At 48.3% G+C, this 18168-nt stretch overlaps 1 protein-coding gene across 1 annotated transcript; it reads right to left on the reverse strand.

Moving 5' to 3' along the window:
* Positions 1-2733: 2733 nt before the first annotated feature.
* LOC119394045 (facilitated trehalose transporter Tret1) lies at positions 2734-15695 on the reverse strand. Its single transcript, XM_037661258.2, has 3 exons — positions 15521-15695; positions 5444-5683; positions 2734-4314 (listed from the first exon to the last, which is right to left on the reverse strand). The coding sequence occupies exons 1-3, from the start codon at positions 15642-15644 to the stop codon at positions 3116-3118; spliced, it is 1563 nt and encodes a 520-aa protein (XP_037517186.1). The 5' UTR covers positions 15645-15695; the 3' UTR covers positions 2734-3115.
* Positions 15696-18168: the final 2473 nt, after the last annotated feature.

An 18168-nucleotide genomic window follows, 5' to 3' on the forward strand; every position in this document is an offset into this window, starting at 1 on the left:
GTAAGAGCTGAAAGTAAAGACGATTTCATATTATCTGGGGTTTAACGTCCCAAAACCACGACATGATTATGAGGGACGCCGTAGTGGAGGGCTCCGGAAATTTCGACCACCTGGGGTTCTTTAACGTGCTCCTAAATCTAACTACACGGACCTCAAAACTATTTCGCCTCCATCGATAATGCAGCCGCCGCGGCCGGGATTCGATCCCGCCAACTTCGGGTCAGCCATAACCACTAGACCACCGCGGCGGGGCGTAAAGACGATTTAACTCAAGCAAAAAAAAAAAAAATAACTATCTGCAATGAGATATATTGGGGAAGTTTCGATTGTATATCTGTAAGTTCCAAAACACATATCTGACATTTTGCACGTTGCGTTGTGCCATCACATAGAAAAAAAATGCCCCCACCTCCCCGAAGGGAATCGTGAGGAAATGCGAATGCATTTCTTGCGCCGAGAGTACACGGCGTAGTGATTTTAATGGCGTAAATTAATGACGCCGTCAGACATTCGCCTTCACCGACTTCTGCCATCGCTTTGAGAGGCGCCCAGCCAGCGAACGGTCGAGAGTGAGGCGCGCGCTTCACTCTAGCGGACGGGAGAGTGGGGCGCAGGGAGGAGAGAGAGCGAACGGCGAGAGGAGCGGCGAAGCACTGCACCACACCGTGCACTGCACCTACCCTTTCCTACACTCTCTCCACACACGCGGGAGCTCCGCTGAGCTCCCGCGATGCGAGCGCCCTCACACACCAGAGCGCGCTCCTCCTCTCCCTTCACTCTCCGCTACTCCGCCCGCACAATGCCACCTTGGCCCGCACCACCTGCTCCGGTTGCTAGGGGCGAGGATAAGCGCGCGCGCCCGCAGCTGTTGCTATGGGAGAGGGAGTGAGAGCGGAGAGATAACACCTGCCGGCGCGCGGACACCGACGCCTGACATAGCCCGACTAAGAAATGCATTCGCATTTAAAATACAAGTTATGTGGGCAGCAATAATGCTCGCTCGTCGCGTAACTTCCGCAACTTATAAGCAAGTTTCCTAAGGGTAATGGAACTTCGTGAACATGAGTCCATCTGATGGTGCAGGTGGCGGGTACAAATTTAAGGACGACTAGCTGGCCGGCGGCAGTGAGCCAGGATTGACAAAGCCTGCTGCAACATTTTCCAGTGAACCTCGGCGAATTTCGTTGGCATTATCTGGCATCCCTGCAGTCTGTCCTGGCGGATCGGCTTTCACGAAATGACGCGTCGGGTTTGACGGCGAACTGTGGGAGTCGTCATCCATCGGGAACTACTCTACGTTCGAATCTGCCGCCAATTAAATTTTTTTTTTCGTTTTTCGTTGGAACGCTCACCTGTGCATGGTACCAAGTGTAGGTGGCGAGGAACTGTATAAAACGACAAGTGTGCTTCGTCATGTTATAGATGGACACAACTCAAGTTACTTCCAACATATACAAGTGACGTCAAATGGCGTCGAAATTCGTGCTAATTCCGCCCGCCCTAGGCCAATCAGCAGTATTTCTCCCGATTTCTTGCGAAAATTGCGACAATACTAATTATCATGTAATGCAGAAAATTTTACACTGTGTCTCCTTGTGTAAGGGCTGATACTTAAGCTTTGATGTGTGCTCGAAGTTAATCCTTTAGCTGGTGTACAATGCGATAAAGCTCAAGCAACGTCATGCTCAAGCACCCTCTTACAGCCTATGTATGCGTGTTTCCTTAATAGATCCTTTGTTGCTTGAGAAGTGTAACAGCCGCCAGCTTATTATACAAAATAGGCAACTCATCACTTACCGGCCACTTTAGCTTTAGTGTAATGAGACGAGCCATTCGGCACTCTCATTTTTTTCTGACCACGGACGTAGTGTGTTAAATCACTATCATTTTTGTTTTATTCATTTACCATAACACCCTTAGATCGAATGAGTCCTTAGAGTTGCAAAAGTGTGTGTAAAAATCTTTATTCCTATAAAATCCAATATCCTCTAAATTGATGTGTATCGTTTCTTGTAGTAATTATAAAATTAATGCAGGAACAATCAATCGATAATGTTAAGCACAGGTCGCATGTGTAAATACCAACACAAGTGGGCGCTGTGAAGGCAAAGAAATATGAAAGGAGCGTGCTTTTAACAGGTAAATCGAGTATGTCCTGGATACTTGAGTGCTCAATTAGCGGTAATAGTAATAGTAATAATTATTGCGGTTTAACGTCCCAAAACGACGATATCGTTGCCTCCGAGATAGTGCGCGCGAATATTGGAGGCCTTTAGGCGCCTTCGCGTTTAGGTTACAGATGACGTTGACATCGCGCTTTTTTTTCGACGCGTTGACGCGTGCTTCTGTGCTAAAGGCAGCAGCGTCTTTGTACTCTATTAACACGCGCCTGCCACGTCGATGCAAGTCATGTCCCCGCAATCAGACGTTATATGAAACAAGACTGAAACTTGGGCTGCGGGTCTGCCATGCAGTCTCATTAAAGGTGGACGAAGACCCCCAGAGACGAAGCGGACGGTCTTGGCGAAGGAGCTTGGCCTCCGTCTATCGTGTGCAAAGCGCTCCTTAAGGCACTTTCGCCGCAGTACTTTGTTGTCATGCAGAAAAGCAAGCGTAGTAAGATCAGGAAGGGGCTACTAGCGGTCACGGGGCACATTACATCTGGTTCATTAATTACACACGAACGCATGCACCTTATATAGGAGTACAAGTATGATCGTTGTCGTCTAAAATTTATGAGGGACGCCGTAGTGGAGGACTCCGGAAATTTCGACCACCTGGGGGTACTTTAACGTGCACATAAATCTAAGTACGTGGGCCTCGAGTATCTCAGCCTCTATCGAAAATGCGGCCGAGATTCGATCCCGCGACCTTCGGGTCAGAGCGGTAAAAATAAAATCCTCAATGACGATGATCACCACTTGTGCTTACGCTGAATTTTCCTGTAGCACCATGATATAAAGTGAGGGGAGAGGGAACAATTCCACTCAGTTATTTACAAACGGCTATTTTTCCTAGCCTTTTACCATGTGGCATTTGCACCACTGTTATGCCTTAAAAGAGGCATCATAGGTTGCATTCCACGTTCGACAATTCATATGGAATGAATGTAGCGCTACAGAGTACTTAGTCTCAAGTCGTCCGCAATTTCCGAGAAGCCCGCTCGCTCCGAGCCGCTGCCACCGAAAAGTTTTTCAATTTCCTCCAAACTCTTGCCCTTGGTCTCTGGGACAAACACGACAAAAGGTACGAACGCAACCAGTACCAGCGCACCGTAGAGCCAGTACGCACCGGCGGCACTCAGAAGGCTCTGAATGTCGAAATGCTCTTTGACCAAAAGAAAGCCGGTCGCGAAAAGAAATGCAGTGCACACGCTCGAAGCCAGGCCTTTAGCCTTGAGAGGGATCAGTTCCCCCATGAAGACGAACGGCAGCGGGCCCAGGCCTAAAGAATGTCCCACGGCGTACAGGGCGATGGCTAGAATCGGGAACCAGCCGTACTCTTTGGAAAATTCTTCGCCGTTTACGTCTTTCAGGTAAAAGTACAGGCCGAGCAGTCCGAGGCCGACCATGGTGACGACTGACGACACGACGAACAGTGCCTTGCGCCCGGCCCTGTCGGCGAGCACCGTGGCCACAGTGAATATCACTACGGAAATACCTCCCATGATGATGGAGCAGTTATGTGAATCTAGGGACGTGCCCGCCTCGTCGAAGATGTCCTTGGCGTAGAAGAGCACGACATTGACAGCTGCAGCCTGCTGCATGAACATGGGCAGAAGAGAGTACAAGAGCGGCTTGTAGATGTACGGTTTTCGCATCTCGGCCAGCGTGAGACCCGGCAGATCTGCGGCGCTGCGCTCCAGGGAGCTGAACTCTTCACCGATGCGTGGTCCCCTGTAGAACTTCAGCGCTTCCATGGCCTGCGCTCGACGACCCTTCAAGATGAGCCATCGCGGAGATTCCTGGACGTAGAGGGCGAATGCCACGCCACACACGAAAGCTGGCACGAGGCAAGCTACGGCGAGCCAGGTGTAATACAGCCACTTGCCCATGGTGTAACCCAAGAGGATACCGACGGCGAAGAGCAGGTTGCAGCCCGTGTTGAGCAGGCCTCGCATGTGTGCAGGAGACACCTCCGACAGGTAAACCGAACTAGCGGGCGCTGCTGTGCCCATGCCACCGCCTGTCAGAAAACGGCCGACCATCAGCCATGGCGTCGATGGTGCCAGGATGATACACATCCAACCGGACACGAACCACACGGCGACTGTGACCATGGTCTTCCGGCGCCCTATTAGGTTTACTAGTTGACCTGAAAAGTACCAAGAGCTTTCTTGAGGAAGTATACTTGATATGCTGAACGTAGCATCTAAACGAACCTTCCAGCATAACAAATGCTGCTGTCGTATTGTGTCATAAACTTCCTAGTACGACGTTTCCCTTTATTTGAAACGTTTGAGAGAAAAGATGGAGAGTCGCTTAAAAAATGGCACTTGCGCTTTGATACGATGATTTATGTTGCTTTTGTAGTAATACTAAGAACAGTTAGCGTAACACTAATGCTGCGAAAGCACATCACTTTAAAACTGTGTTGCCTTAACTTATCCTTAACGCTACGAGAAGTAAATTACTGGACAATGTGATCACCTTGTGTCTTGCTGTAGTAGTATAGTGTTCTTGACATTGTGGAAGAGTAATTCACTAGCGCAAATGAAAATTTCGTGTTTGGTACCTGTTAACGCAGAAGTTTTGCACAGTGCCCTCAGCGAAAGAACATCGTTGCGTTTCAAAAAAATTAAACATACTTAGTCTGGCGTGTACAATTTTTTGTTAGTGTTACTTCAACATTTCACATACAACTTTATCGAACATCTGCGCCGAAAGAATAATCAACACTGGCTGAAGAAGCAATGTCTTGAGCAGGCCCGTAGCCAGGAATTTTTTTCGGGGGGGGGGCACTTGCTGAAAGCCTTGACTGTTTGAGAAAAATGCCTATTTTCATTATTTTCAGTAAAACACCATGCATCATAAGAATTTCGTGGGAGGCCTGGGCCCACCGCCCCCCCCACCCCCGCCCCCCCGGCTACGGGCCTGGTCTTGAGCTAACGGTTCAGCAAGCAGCTCTGTTTTCGTCGGGACCTTGTCAGGGTGATAATCGACTTAACATGACGTCACCACGTGACGTCATGTTATGTGTCGCCATAGTGGCGTCACAATGACGTCACAAATTTTGCCGCTCTGTGACGTAGTGATGACGTCATTTGCGACCACCTGAAATTTGGGAACATTTCTTGTTGACGTCGACGGTCACTTATCGCGTTTCTTGAGACATCTAAGGTTTTCGCCTTAAAAAAATTGTGTCAATTGTCACTGGATGTCTCAGTCAATTCTTGCGGGGACACCACTTGAATAGGTTTTGAATACGCCAAGCTCGAGGTTACCTTCGATCAGACCACCCAGCACTGCACCGGGGAGCACGAGGGACCCGAACCACGTGACCTCGTCGTTCGTGAGATTGAACCGCTCTCGAATGTACGGTAGCGCTGGCGACGAGTAGGCGCACATGAGGCCGACTGACATCATGGCGAAGTAGGCGGCAGCCACGCAGATGGCAAGACGGCGCCGAGAGGCCGCCACCTTGGATGAATCCTCGCTCCATTGGACCTCCGCAGTGTCGGAACCTGCACGTGTGCGGGATGGAAGTGACAGGCACGTGGAATAAAAAATTACCCCAGTTCCACCCAGTGTGAAATGTGCAGAAGCAGCGGAGCTGCGATTCATCTGTGTTTCTCTGGTTATTTTCTGTAATCACTGTGAGGCTACCACTTCGTCCGCGACTCAGAGCCGTATATGGAGAGAGTCTCGCGAATAGGCGGGGCAGTGACGTCGCGGCGCGGCGATTACGCCGGTACGTCATCGTCGCGGTTGGTCGGGCTCCATTTTTTGGGCGAATATTTCGAACCCAAAGAGCAAACGCTTCTTTTTTTTTTGAAGCTTAAACGATCGAACTCCTTCAGAGTTACTATATCAGCAAACAAGCGCGCAACAACCAATTCACCTAAACAGTTCACGCGTGGATACCAGGATGCATATACAATACCCGCGCGCGCTGCACAGAGGTGGTGTAAATATGGCGGCTCATCTCCGCCGCCCCGCCGGCCAGGAGAGTGGTTGTACGTCATGAAAAGTGGGCCGTGCTGGGGCGGGGCGCGGAGAGTGGCAAGATGAAAGAATTGCCAAAGATGAAAGAATCGGCCGCGACTGAAGCAGTTACGTTATGTATGAGTGTATATAGGAACCGAGTTCAGAGAAACACCCTTTCACGTTTCACTGTGCAGCTATACAGCTTCGTCCGCGACCTAGAGTTACTGTAATGTTCCCCCTGAGGGAGCAAATACAGTAACCCTACCACGACTTAGAGTTACTGTATATGCCAGCTTTAGGTAGCAGAGTTGCGCGTCTGTTTTTCAAACGCCCCTACAACCGTGCACTGAGGAGAAGCTGATGCGCAGGCCAGTTATACTCCCTGCAGGGGCGTAGCCAGAAATTTTTTTCGGGGGGGGGGGGGGGTTCAACCATACTTTATGTATGTTCGTGCGTGTGTTTGTATGTGTGCGTGTATATATACGCAAGCAAAACTGAAAAATTTCGGGGGGGTTTGAACCCCCCCAACCCCCCCCCTTGGCTACGCCCCTGACTCCCTGCCTGGATTAACACTACTTATAGACCTTCTCACAGAAGGCTTCCTGGGCGCCGCCATAATCCCCTTAATAGGTGTGAACCCTCTAAAATGCGCTGTCGAGGCTGTGAGTCTTTGTGCTTCCGTGATACAGTCCCGAAAGGAGGTGTTTTTTCTTTCCCGTGAAAAGGTCTATAGCCAGTAAAGTTCATCACCGGTCGTTGACACGCCAGGCACGTCGATTGGCGACGCGCTTAAGGATGTCGCCTGCAAAGACAGGGTGTGGCTTCGTCGCATAGCTGTGGTTGCTGGCCGGACCTACGCGCAACTCTGCTACCTTTAGGTAGCATAGTTGCGCATCTGTCTTCCAGACGCCGCTAGCAACCATGCATTGATGAGAAGCTGACGCTCAGGCCAATTTTTGTATTTCTCGGCGCCGCCGCTGCAGCGAACTGAATTAACACTAGCCATCGACAGCCAATGTTTATCCCCGGTCTTCGACACGCCAGACAGGTTAATCGGCGACACGGTAGGCATGTCGCCTGCAAAAACGAAGTGCGACTTCACCGCATAGCTGTGGTTGCTAGCCGGACCTATGCGCTACTCTGCTACCTAAAGGTAGCATATACAGTGACTCTACCGCTACCGAGGCAGTTACGCTATCTATGGGTGCATCTGGGAACCGGAGCGTGACATTCGGACACTCATCTGTCGTCAGGACGAGCTCTAGAACTGCTCCGCTGTTAAAATTTGGTATTGGTGAGAAACAAGCACTGAACGTAATACCGTGAATGTTACCGTGTGTTATTCTTGAGAGTTACAATCGCAGCTGCCCTATTTTGGATAAACATTGAACCGCTGATAACGTCTGTATACCGAGTAAGCATTTTTGTGCCCTTGAGAGTGGCTGCTTGTCCCTTGATTAGGACCCCTACTAATGAGGCGCTAAATGATATTGAGCACTGTACATGACAGTGAACTCAGGTTATGTCTGCTGTGCGAGAAGCTGCTGTTAACTGTATTAATGGTGGGCGGTAACCACCTGATGCGCATAAACATGTTACACGACAGTTCGAAAGCGACGCCTACCAAAATTATATCTTTTTTTTTCTCATGCTTATATGCATTACAAGAAGTAGCGGAAAAGCAGACGTCTCCATTAAATGTTTCATGCTAACCCTCATGGTAAGGTGACAGACATGGCACAGATAATTAAGGTGCAAAAATCTTAGTTTCCGTGTGTATATAGGTAACTAATATAGACCAGAGGGCACCGATTCTTACAGCGTTTACAGGTCATTGAACTGATATAAAATGTCCTTTATGTGAAGAATAGAAATCGCTGTGCTGTTTCCGCCTTCAACATTGATCAATTACTGCCACTGTAAAATGATGACAGCGTATGACCAAGGTTGGAAACAAAGTTTGAGAATAAAATAAGCAGAAGCTTTATCCTTGCACGCCGGGAAAATGTGTGCGCGGTGGCAAAACTGCATCTCGCGCTGGTTGCTTAGCGGCTGAGGTGTTTCACAGGAGGACGCGAGTTTGATTTACAGCCGCAGTGGCCGTATTTCGCTGGGGAAGAAATGTAAAAACACCATTGCTCTTAGAGATAATGCACGTTACAGAACCCCAGGTGGACAAAATTAAAGTCCCCAACTACGGCGGACCTCGTTCTAATAATAATAATAATAATAATAATAATAATAATAATAATAATAATAATAATAATAATAATAATAATAATAATAATAATAATAATAATAATAATAATAGTGTGGTTTTGTCACCTTTTCTAATTGCACCATGATTTATGTTGACTGCGTTCGTACGCTTAAGAGATCTTACGTGTCAGCACGACCGAGATCCGGCGGAAACGTTTTGGGCCCTATCTAGATTTCGTTGTTGAATTACAGCAGAAATACCGAAATTTGGCAGCCTCTAGTTCAAACCCCTTTTGCAGTTGCCCTCGCGAAATTCCACAGTCGCATTAGTGAAAGTGAAGATTTAAAACCCCGCCAGGTAGCTTAATGAACACAGAGCAGCACCGGTATTTTGGAAGCAGATAATTCCAGAACTCGCGCAGATCGCACAACTCGAGTCACTCCAAAAGAGCGGTGGTCATATTGTTTGTCAGAATTAAACTAATATAGTTGGGATATGAGCATTTGCGGTCGAGTTGGTTGATAGTAAAGATGTGCGTTTACCATCCCAAAGCTAAACAGGTGTGGGCGGACGATGTCCCAGTAGGGAGTGCGGGTAACCTTGCCCACGTGGAAGTGACATAGCCGATATACTGCAGGGTCGTCCAGGCTCCAGGCACGTGTCCGTAGCCTCAACAGTGTAAAGGCAATGCATGCTTGACACTATTCGTCTGTAGGACGAGAAGGACTAATGCCGCGCGTGTTTCTTTACAATAAAAATTTTCGCGTCCTCATTTACCACACTCGCCACGCTTATCAAGCTCCTGTTCCCACGAGAGATGCTGTATTTCTTTATCGGAATGCCCTTGCGTTATTCTCCGCATTGCTTGCCTCACAATTGCTTGAATCGTCGCGATAACCTCCGAGTTCATCTGAAATGTGCGCTGACGCCCTAAGAGATAGGTTTGAGTCCCTAACACCTCTCATCCGAAGTGATGACATCGGGCTTTCTCGTCGCTATCGCTGCCCAGTTGTACGTTTGGTCAGGCGCGAGTTTGCTCAATAAACGGCTTATGTCCGCAAGGTCGTCGCAAGATCGCCTGCCTCTTAGCTTGGTATTTCATGGAGTGACAGCATTTGCAGAGAGGTACTTGAGTAGAGGAAAAAAAAAAAAAAACCCGACGTACGATAGCTTTGGGTGCTCGCCACGCTACTCGGTACGTTGACGCGAAATGCACAGTCTCATTCAGACCCAACCGGCACTGGCAGGGACTCTATCTTTTGTGTCTCTTGAGGAGGTTTTCCTGGAATCCCTTGCTGGTATGCCTCAATTCTGCTACAACATACACATCTGTCTTTCCAAAGGTTACAAATTCACACGTCTGAGCATTACAGCATGCATTTTTCACGTGAACACGCTTAGAGCTTTGTCTTTGTTTTCTGGGTACAAACAGGCGGCGGTTGCATGTGCGTATATGCACGCAGACGTCGACTTCGCGGTGAACTATCAACATTTCTGACAGGAAGCAACGCATTTGACTTTCATGCTCAAAATCAAAATATAATAATTCTTGGGGTTTCACGTACGTCCCCGAACCACGATATGATTATGAGAGACGCCGTAGTGGAGGGCTCCGGAAATTTTGACCACCTGGGGTTCTTTAACATGCACCTAAATCTAAAGCGTCTAGCATATTGCGTTCATCTAAATGCCGCCACCGCGGAGCAGGATTCAATCCCGCGACCTTCGGGTCAGCAGTCAAGAACCATAACCACTAGACCACCGCGGCGGGTGAAAGTTCGAAAGAATTTTTTAAGCTTTGCTCAATTCCGCTGAATGTGACAGCAGTTGTGTGAGCCTGGTCTGGCTGAACTTAGGCTGAACAGCCCCACACAAGCACTTTCCGAGCATCAATAAATAACCAAATAACAAACCTGTAACTAATCTTATGCATGCGCTAACATAACCTTTTCCTTTTACCGCGTTGGAGTGTATTAGAACAGGGGAGTGCTCGGACCGAGCTTCAAAAAGTGAAGCCCGAACAGGGTCAATCCGCTTGTGGCTCTGTGATCGGTAGTCTGCAATCTGTATTCGTTTAAGTGTCGTGCGCGGATCCGCCGAAGTGGTGTAGGCATAGGCGTGCGCAGGGTTCCCCTTCAGGGGGGGGGGGGCGAAGGTTCGTCGCAGCGCCCTCCCTCTCAATTATGTCAATGTATGGCGCTGACATTGCGCCTCCCCCCCCCCGAGTTGCAGCGCCCCCCTCCCTAATATGTCAATGTGTGGGGCTGACTTCGCCCCCCCCCCCTCTTAGGTGAATAGGGGGGGGGCGCCCCCCCCTCCCCCCGTGCGCACGCCTATGGATTAGGGGTTACAGTTCTAGTACACTCTAGTAGGGGTAGAATGCCCGCTTCCCACTCAAAAGGCCTGGGTTCGAATCGCAGCTGTAGATGATGGGTTTTTATTCTAAGTGTCACCTTTTTCTAGCTGTATTGGTTTTCCTCTGTTCTTAAAACTAGCTTGCAGATGCTACGTGTTGCTTCGAAAAGTAACGCAAAATGTGAAGTAAAATAGAAGAAATTTCACAGTGAGAGTAGTTATTTGCAGCGCCACCGCCCGGGATTCAACAAAAAGCGTAAAGTATGGCCTCCGAGATTATTTAGAATACGAGACTCGAAACGAGATTTCACATTTTACGTTACTTTTTGTAGCAATACGTAGAACAGAAGCTTAGTTTTAAGAAACAAAGGAAAACCAATACACCTATAAAAGGTGACACTAAGAATAAATACACTGCGTGCGGGTAAGTTGCTGCAGAAACGAATTATAATAAAGAGCAGGCGCATATCCATCCTACAGGAAAAATAAAACAAGTACAGCATCGTAGCTTAGCAACAGGTGCTTATGGTATGGGAAAGGGCATCGTACCTCGGTAACCTCGAAACGTGATTGTTGTAAGTTGCAGGAACGTTTATTCTTGTTCAGTGGTTCCAAAAATAAAAATGATAAAGAACGTCTGTTGAAATCTCCCTGCCACAGGGTCTTTCGCAGCCGAGCTCGAAGCTGTCGAAACCGTTTTCGCACTTTCGCCTGCTGTGTGGTGGAATAAATTTTCTGCGTCAACGTTAGAATGATTGCCTGTAAACGACTACGAACATATGTACAATTCACGGAGGAAGCAGCTCTGTTTTTGCTTTCAAATGCACACGAAGTGCCCAAAGGAAACGCTTGCTGACACCGTTATTCGACTTTCGGTCAGCGCTATGATTAAAATTCACTGCGCTCGCTTGTTTGGCTAACGAACGCTTGGCTACTGATATGGCTGAATGTTAGGTGTTTATTATTGTGGCCATAGTTGTCGTCTGCAACAACAACAACAACAACAACAACAACAACAACAACAACAACAACAACAACAACAACAACAACAACAACAACAAAACCTACTACTCCACTACTACAAAAACTCGGCTGGTGGCCTCCTGAAAGGAGTACTGACACAATTCGAAGGCGAGACAAGTTGTGAGATAGGCTTGTGTGGACACACATGCATCAACTACAAAACATCAGAGGCTTATATAGCTCAGAACATATATAAATCAATTATAAAGTGCGTGCCACGCATCCGCACATGAAGTGGAGCACCTTGCGACATTGACATCAACTCGGTTCGAGTGTAAACAACCAAGAAGCAGCTACGTCACGAGCTGGTGTTGCTCCTTGCGTGAGCTCGCTCCCGCAGTTATCAACTTGGTGCTCACTAGAGTTACTGTATATGCTACCTTTAGGTAGCAGAGTCGCAGAGTTGCGCATAGGTCTGGCAAGCAACCACAGCTATGCGCTGACGTGCTCACGTGCACGCAACGCCGCCCGTGGCAACTGTGGCGACCACGTCACTGGTTTATGCGCTCACGTGGCCAGCTGCATTTACCAACAATCCCCTCTGGGTCCCGCCTCTCTCGGCGCTGTCTGAAACAGAAACTGCGACTGGGCGCTATAAGAACGTTTCCGAATAGTTAGCCGTCAAGTGTTCGCTCGAGCAAAGGAACTTTTCAGCCGTAATGAGTGAGTTGTTAGCTACTTATTGCATCAGAAAAAACAAGATGCAATATTTTTGCGTCAGTACGCCTTTAAAATGATACCGCACAAAACGTTTGCAGCCGAGATTTTCTGCCCATTTGGAAGCTTGGGTGCCCAAATTGGTTAGCACAACTAGAGAACTAGAGAAAATTAATGAATTTAATGTGTTTTTCACAAATTGCCGCGTCTAGCGACCGCGCCGTGAATTAGAGGAGGTGGCGTTTAACGTCCCAGGAGACGGGGGTGCCAACCACGCCAGCCGTCACCCACGTCTCGCAACCCACTCCGCTCCTACTACGGTTCCTAGAAGCAGTACGAACGACATCGGCCGCGAACTATGCTCCCGGGTGGGGCACATCTCAGCGCCTTTGTGGAAGGGGAGGGTGGGATGTAAAGGGGAGGTGGAGACAGGGAAGTAGCAGGAGAGGAAAGCGTGCACCCTTCTTCCGCCGGAGATGCTTAACGTCACGGCCATCGATGCGCCGCTCCGCGCGCGCCGGCGTGCAGCCGCCGCGCGCTCACAATCCTCCAAAACTACGGCCAAATGTTCAAGCACATGTGAAGTAAACTCTGTTAATTCGGAACAGTCGCGTCTTCTGAGTGGAATTCCGATGTTCTTGTGAATTTTAAAATTTTTTGTTCAGTGTCCCTTTAAGTAGAGAGCATCCCACCGGGCGACACCTAAGAAAGCTGCGCTTATAAATGAAGCTTAGTTTCTTGTTTAATTATAGCAAAACGGGACATGAATATCTGGAGAGAATTTCATGAGGCGATGACTGTTTTAATTTGTAGGCTGCGCTATACTTGTCGTATTTAAGCAAGCTGTGTCGCGGGGATACTGAATAGCGCCCAAGAATGTGTGCATTAGCATCACACCCTGCTGTGCTCAAGAAGGTTCTTGTATTCCACTGACATTTAAGCCGGGTTGTCGTCCGAGAGTGTGAGGTAGTTCAGGCCGCCCCTTGACGCAAACACTGGTTACTTCGCGAAGCGTGCCACGCGGCGGTAGCGTACCTACGACTGAGAGAAGTCAGTACGTCAGGATATAGGCAGTATAGGCTGTGTAAAGCGTTATGATGAGAAAACAATATTATATGTGACGTCTTAAGACTTTCTCAAAACAGATCAGTGCTTTACTCCACTGCGCGCAGGGTTTGACGACAAAATCATACTGTAAGATGTCGCGTACTCCATCGCCATTTACGCGCACAGTTTTCTTATTCATTGATTCAGTACATTGTCATACTATCACGGTTCGCTGTTCACCTCTGTTATATATACAGCGCGTACCAATCTCACTGTTTCTATGCCCCACTTTCCCTCCCTTTGATATTCGACGGAACATCGAAAAATGTGCGCTGTTTTCTGTCCTTCGGCGGCTTAGACGACATCTTTTGGCTTGGCATATCACGCGTGATGCGACGGCAGACTGATCTACTTGAATATATTAAAGTGGCCTTTGGGCGCTGACGCCAGCGGTGCATGTAGCTAGCAAGCAAACCCTAAAACGTGTCGTCGTGTTACACTCCTAAAATATAATGTGGGCACAGTTTAATGCATGCCACACATTTCGGAGCGCTGGTTGTCAACAAACCACCGCCGCTGCCTCAGGCACTAAAGTGTAGTAAGCCTCGACCTAACGAAAGTATGTTTATGGCGACAAAGTGCCGTCCAATTAGGAAACAGGCGATCGCCGTGTGATCTTTTCGATGCGCGAGTTCCTCGCGCATGTCTGGACTTCTGGAATAATATATGCAGGCACAATGCTGAAAAAACTGCATTACACCATACTGGAAATTGCATGACAAAAACGGAGCTTTTCCTCATGGTGCAGCTAACGACACGCGTACATGTATTTTTATTTCTTTTAACACGAAAGTGTTTCATGCCGGGGTCCACCACGGCTCCACTGGCGCATTTCCGTCACGGATATGACGTTGTAAATTATAAAGACTAACATATGGCAAAGAAAAAACTATAAGAAAAAGTTCCGTCACCGGGAGTTGAACTTACGACCTCTCGATCGCCAGCGCGAAACGACTCTGCCACGGACGGCATGTTCTCTGCTATGCTAACGGCGAGCTATTTATGTACACCATTTGCCGGTGGTGGTACTCTGAGATCGGCGGTACAGCGTGTTTTCGTTATCACTAGTGAGATGGCGTGAAGGGCTCGAAGAGCGCGCTTTAAAAGTCGTCCCCCACGCGGATTAGCGCGCGCCTCGACAGGGCGCGGTCGCTCGTGCGGGCGCTTATCTCGTGATCTCGGTGGTTTGTACGTCTTGCGCTCTGCCTGCAAGTTTCCGTTGAGAGCACGAAGGTCACCTAGCTCACTGCAGCGGCCGCTTTTGCGAAAGGAGCGCGCTGCTAACACAGAAATAAGTTACAACTGTGACAGTTCGCGCTCATCCTGTGTATGTTCGTTTCGCGCGTCCTTTCTGCTTGAGCAGCGCATTGCAAGTTTCGAGCGGCTTGCCGTTCTTCGCGTAACATTACAATTTGATGCTGTAGCGTTCATTTCTTCGCTCTTGGGGCGAAAAAATGCGCAACAAACGCCCAACTACGTCTGTGAAGACACTTGAGCTTCGTTATACATATTCCTATAGGGATCCCATGTTTTTTTACCGCATTTGAGAGGCGTGTGCCTCGCTATTTCATTATATTATTAGAAATTATGAAAATTGCTGATGAAATAGGTAGGTCAACACCTGTCCACCGTGTCATAGCGCTGTGTAAGGAAATTAAGACAAATAGTGAAGAAAATATGAAATAGCGAAGCAATAAAAGAAACGCTGCAGAGGCACGTAAAACAAACGATTCACAATCACAGGCATCGGAAGCAGCACCACCACATCATATGATTGGTGCAGACACCGCACGTTCGAAGTATACCGCATCAAAACTTGCACATCTGGTTATTAAATGAGCTGCGCGTAACAGTTAAGTGGTGCTAAAGCAGTTTTGAAGCTTTTCACCGTCCCAACACCGCATGTATGCGTTAAGAAAGAAAAACCCGTACGCTCACCATGGAGTGCAGGGGCGAAAGAAAACTAGTAACTAAATAAAATGGCACATGAAACGCGATAGCCATATAACTAACAAAAACATCGTTGTCGTACCTTTTAGGAAACCTGGCGAGTAGTCCACATTAATTGGTTTTCCCTGAGTTAGGCATAGCGTTAGAGGCTGAAATTCTCCGTACCGACGTGAAGTCAATACTCTCGGTTTTGTGAGAGTCCACATGCGTCTTCATCGCTGCCACAGCTCGATGTGCGTGGATCGCGCGGTTGTCGCATCTGGCGGGGTGAGTGCGGCGGGTGAGCACTTGAATAGCATCGTAGATAAGGCTTCAATTAAGAAAGAAGCCCGAAACTGACGACCCATTGTTCGGTGGCAGGATCGAATAGAAGACGGAATTGTATACAGGGCATGCCTGAGCATAGGGAGCAATGTATGGGAGGAAGGAGAGCCTTGGGCGGTTCAATGTTCGACGAGCGCAGAGACCTCTCGGCAAGTCCGTATCAGCTTCGTTATACTGCTGTGCCCGCAGGTAACGGAGGCTATAAATAGCGGGCTCTTCGGAAATGGGCCAGAAGACTCTACTGTGCGCTAATCGGCTATATGGAGGCGAAATTCCGCTTGGATGCTGCTCTAAGCGAACGCCATACTGAAGTTGACGGCACCAATAAATACAAACAATAAGAAGGGGGAGCGCGAACTTCTGATTGGTTTACTGTCACGGAGGCATGGTTCTGCTGTGGTCTATTGACAAGTGAGCATGCGCAGATGCCCCGGTAATGTATGGAAAAGAGAAGTAAAAGACCCCCTTCACAGAGGTCACCCACCTCTGTGAAGGTGGGTGACCAGCGGAGCTGTAAAAAAGTCACAGTTTCACCTCAAGGGCGAAGCAATGAATGCGATAGCAACAAATTGTAGTGTTATACGAAGTGAGGCTGGCAGCTAACTGTTTTGTATCCGATCTCGCGAAACTACAAAACGCTGGTGTAAGGGAATACGGCCACTCCAAGGAGAGATGCTCTCCGCATAGTCACTTCGCGTTGAGAGCGCAGCACGTAGAAGGGTATACGAGCCGCCCGCTGTGATGGCTGTCAAGATAGCGCGCGCGCCAGCGATCCCGACCGCGCCCTTAGATTCAAAGTTTCAAAGTTGCGCTGCTCGCGCGACCCCACCCCCTCCCCCTTGCGTTCATGGGTTCAGTTTGCATGCGTTCAGTTCTCAAATCGGCGGCACTTCCAAAAGCAGTTTCCGTAGTCGCGGCGGAACTGGGCGGAAGTGACAAGAATATGGCTCTTTGTCCCCATTGAAGGAGCTGAAGACAGAATACCCTTGGAAGACGCTCGACTACCATCCACTCGTCCACGTGGTCCGCAACGTGGACCACATGCACTACGCAAAAAAAAAAATTGCTCCCTACAATGGGATCAATGCTTCCTCAATAACTCTGCCGAGAGGACCATGCCCCTTATCGTTACCTGTGACTTCAACATTGATTTATCAAAGCCCAAGAACGCCTGCTGCTTACACTGCATGAAAGACGGCTTGGATGTGAACAGGGCATCACAAGGCCTCGTTGCCACGTCCAGGACAGGAGGCGTCATAGATAATTTCTTCGGAAGAGGCATCGACGATTTCCACCAGCTGTTCTATACCTCGCACTTCACTACACTTAGACCCCTCTAGCCGCGATCACGAAGGGATCCGATAACAAGTCCTGTCCAGCTGCTCATGCTCGCTCGTGCGTTGTCCGTCATAACGGCAAGTATAAGCATAACAACTCTAGCGCAACTGTAACAGCTACAACTGTGACTGCAACGTGTACGTGCAGTGCGCCTGCGCGTGCCACTCGGCTGTGTATATATCTAGCGAAATTTTTCTGAATATGAGTAGCAGCTGTCCTGTGCATCCGTGTTCCTTCTTTGTCCTGTTCGAATTCTATTGAAGAATATAAGCACTACATATCAGCTTACCGCGTCTGGTGTTGGTAACACCCATGTTGCTGTTGGCATCGTTAAGCAAATGTAACCAACTGGTTATATAACACATGTGCGACTATTCAACATATGTGTGTGCGCATACCATTTGCACATTTGTCTAGCGTCATTCCGTCACGTTTCGCTCAATGTCAAAAAATACGCCACAGTCACTTACCCGGGCATACTTCGCATAACATCGATTCCCACGGTACGTGGGATCTGCCGAATTTTTGTTTTATTAAATCTTCTGCCATGTAATCTGGTGACATACCTTATAGTTTAACATTGTCGCATATGAAAGCATAGTTTTTTGAGGCCACGCAACATTTGATCTTGTATGACCGCTAGTAAAAGCCTAGTTTTGTTAGGGGTCTTTGTTTGGTGCACCATAAGAGTAACCTTGCCTGGCCATATTCTATCGAGACAATAAGCTTGACTATCATTCTTCATCGCAGTTTGACCCGTTTATACCACTTCACATCTTGTGTAAGTTATGTTTAGTTCTCAAAATACACTGCCTTTAGTTTGATCACTGATGTTTTCGGTCCTAGTTAGTCTATCTCACCTCATTGTTTTATTCAGTGCATGAGCATCTGCTTCTGCGTCACGTGCATAAGTAATTTATGCTTCAGTTTATATGTTTCGTGCATGCCTCGTGGTGTTTATATTAACAGCGAAGCTGTTTAGGAAATCGCTTGTTCTCCGACGAACCAAAAACTACATCATTATAAACGGGTATGTGCCACAGAAATTGGGTAAATCCCACTACTCAC

This window comes from Rhipicephalus sanguineus, chromosome 5 (genome assembly GCF_013339695.2).
Source record: "Rhipicephalus sanguineus isolate Rsan-2018 chromosome 5, BIME_Rsan_1.4, whole genome shotgun sequence".
NCBI lineage: Eukaryota > Metazoa > Arthropoda > Arachnida > Ixodida > Ixodidae > Rhipicephalus > Rhipicephalus sanguineus.

What these genes read in the sequence shown, in the direction of transcription:
- LOC119394045 (XM_037661258.2), bottom strand. Translation starts at nt 15,644, where the DNA reads ATGTGGACTCTCACAAAACCGAGAGTATTGACTTCACGTCGGTACGGA. An exon ending in CTCGCCAGGTTTCCTAAAAG is followed by an intron (nt 5,684 to 15,520) that starts GTACGACAACGA and finishes GCACACGTGCAG; the next exon opens with GTTCCGACACTGCGGAGGTC. An exon ending in GCTGGGTGGTCTGATCGAAG is followed by an intron (nt 4,315 to 5,443) that starts GTAACCTCGAGC and finishes GGTACTTTTCAG; the next exon opens with GTCAACTAGTAAACCTAATA.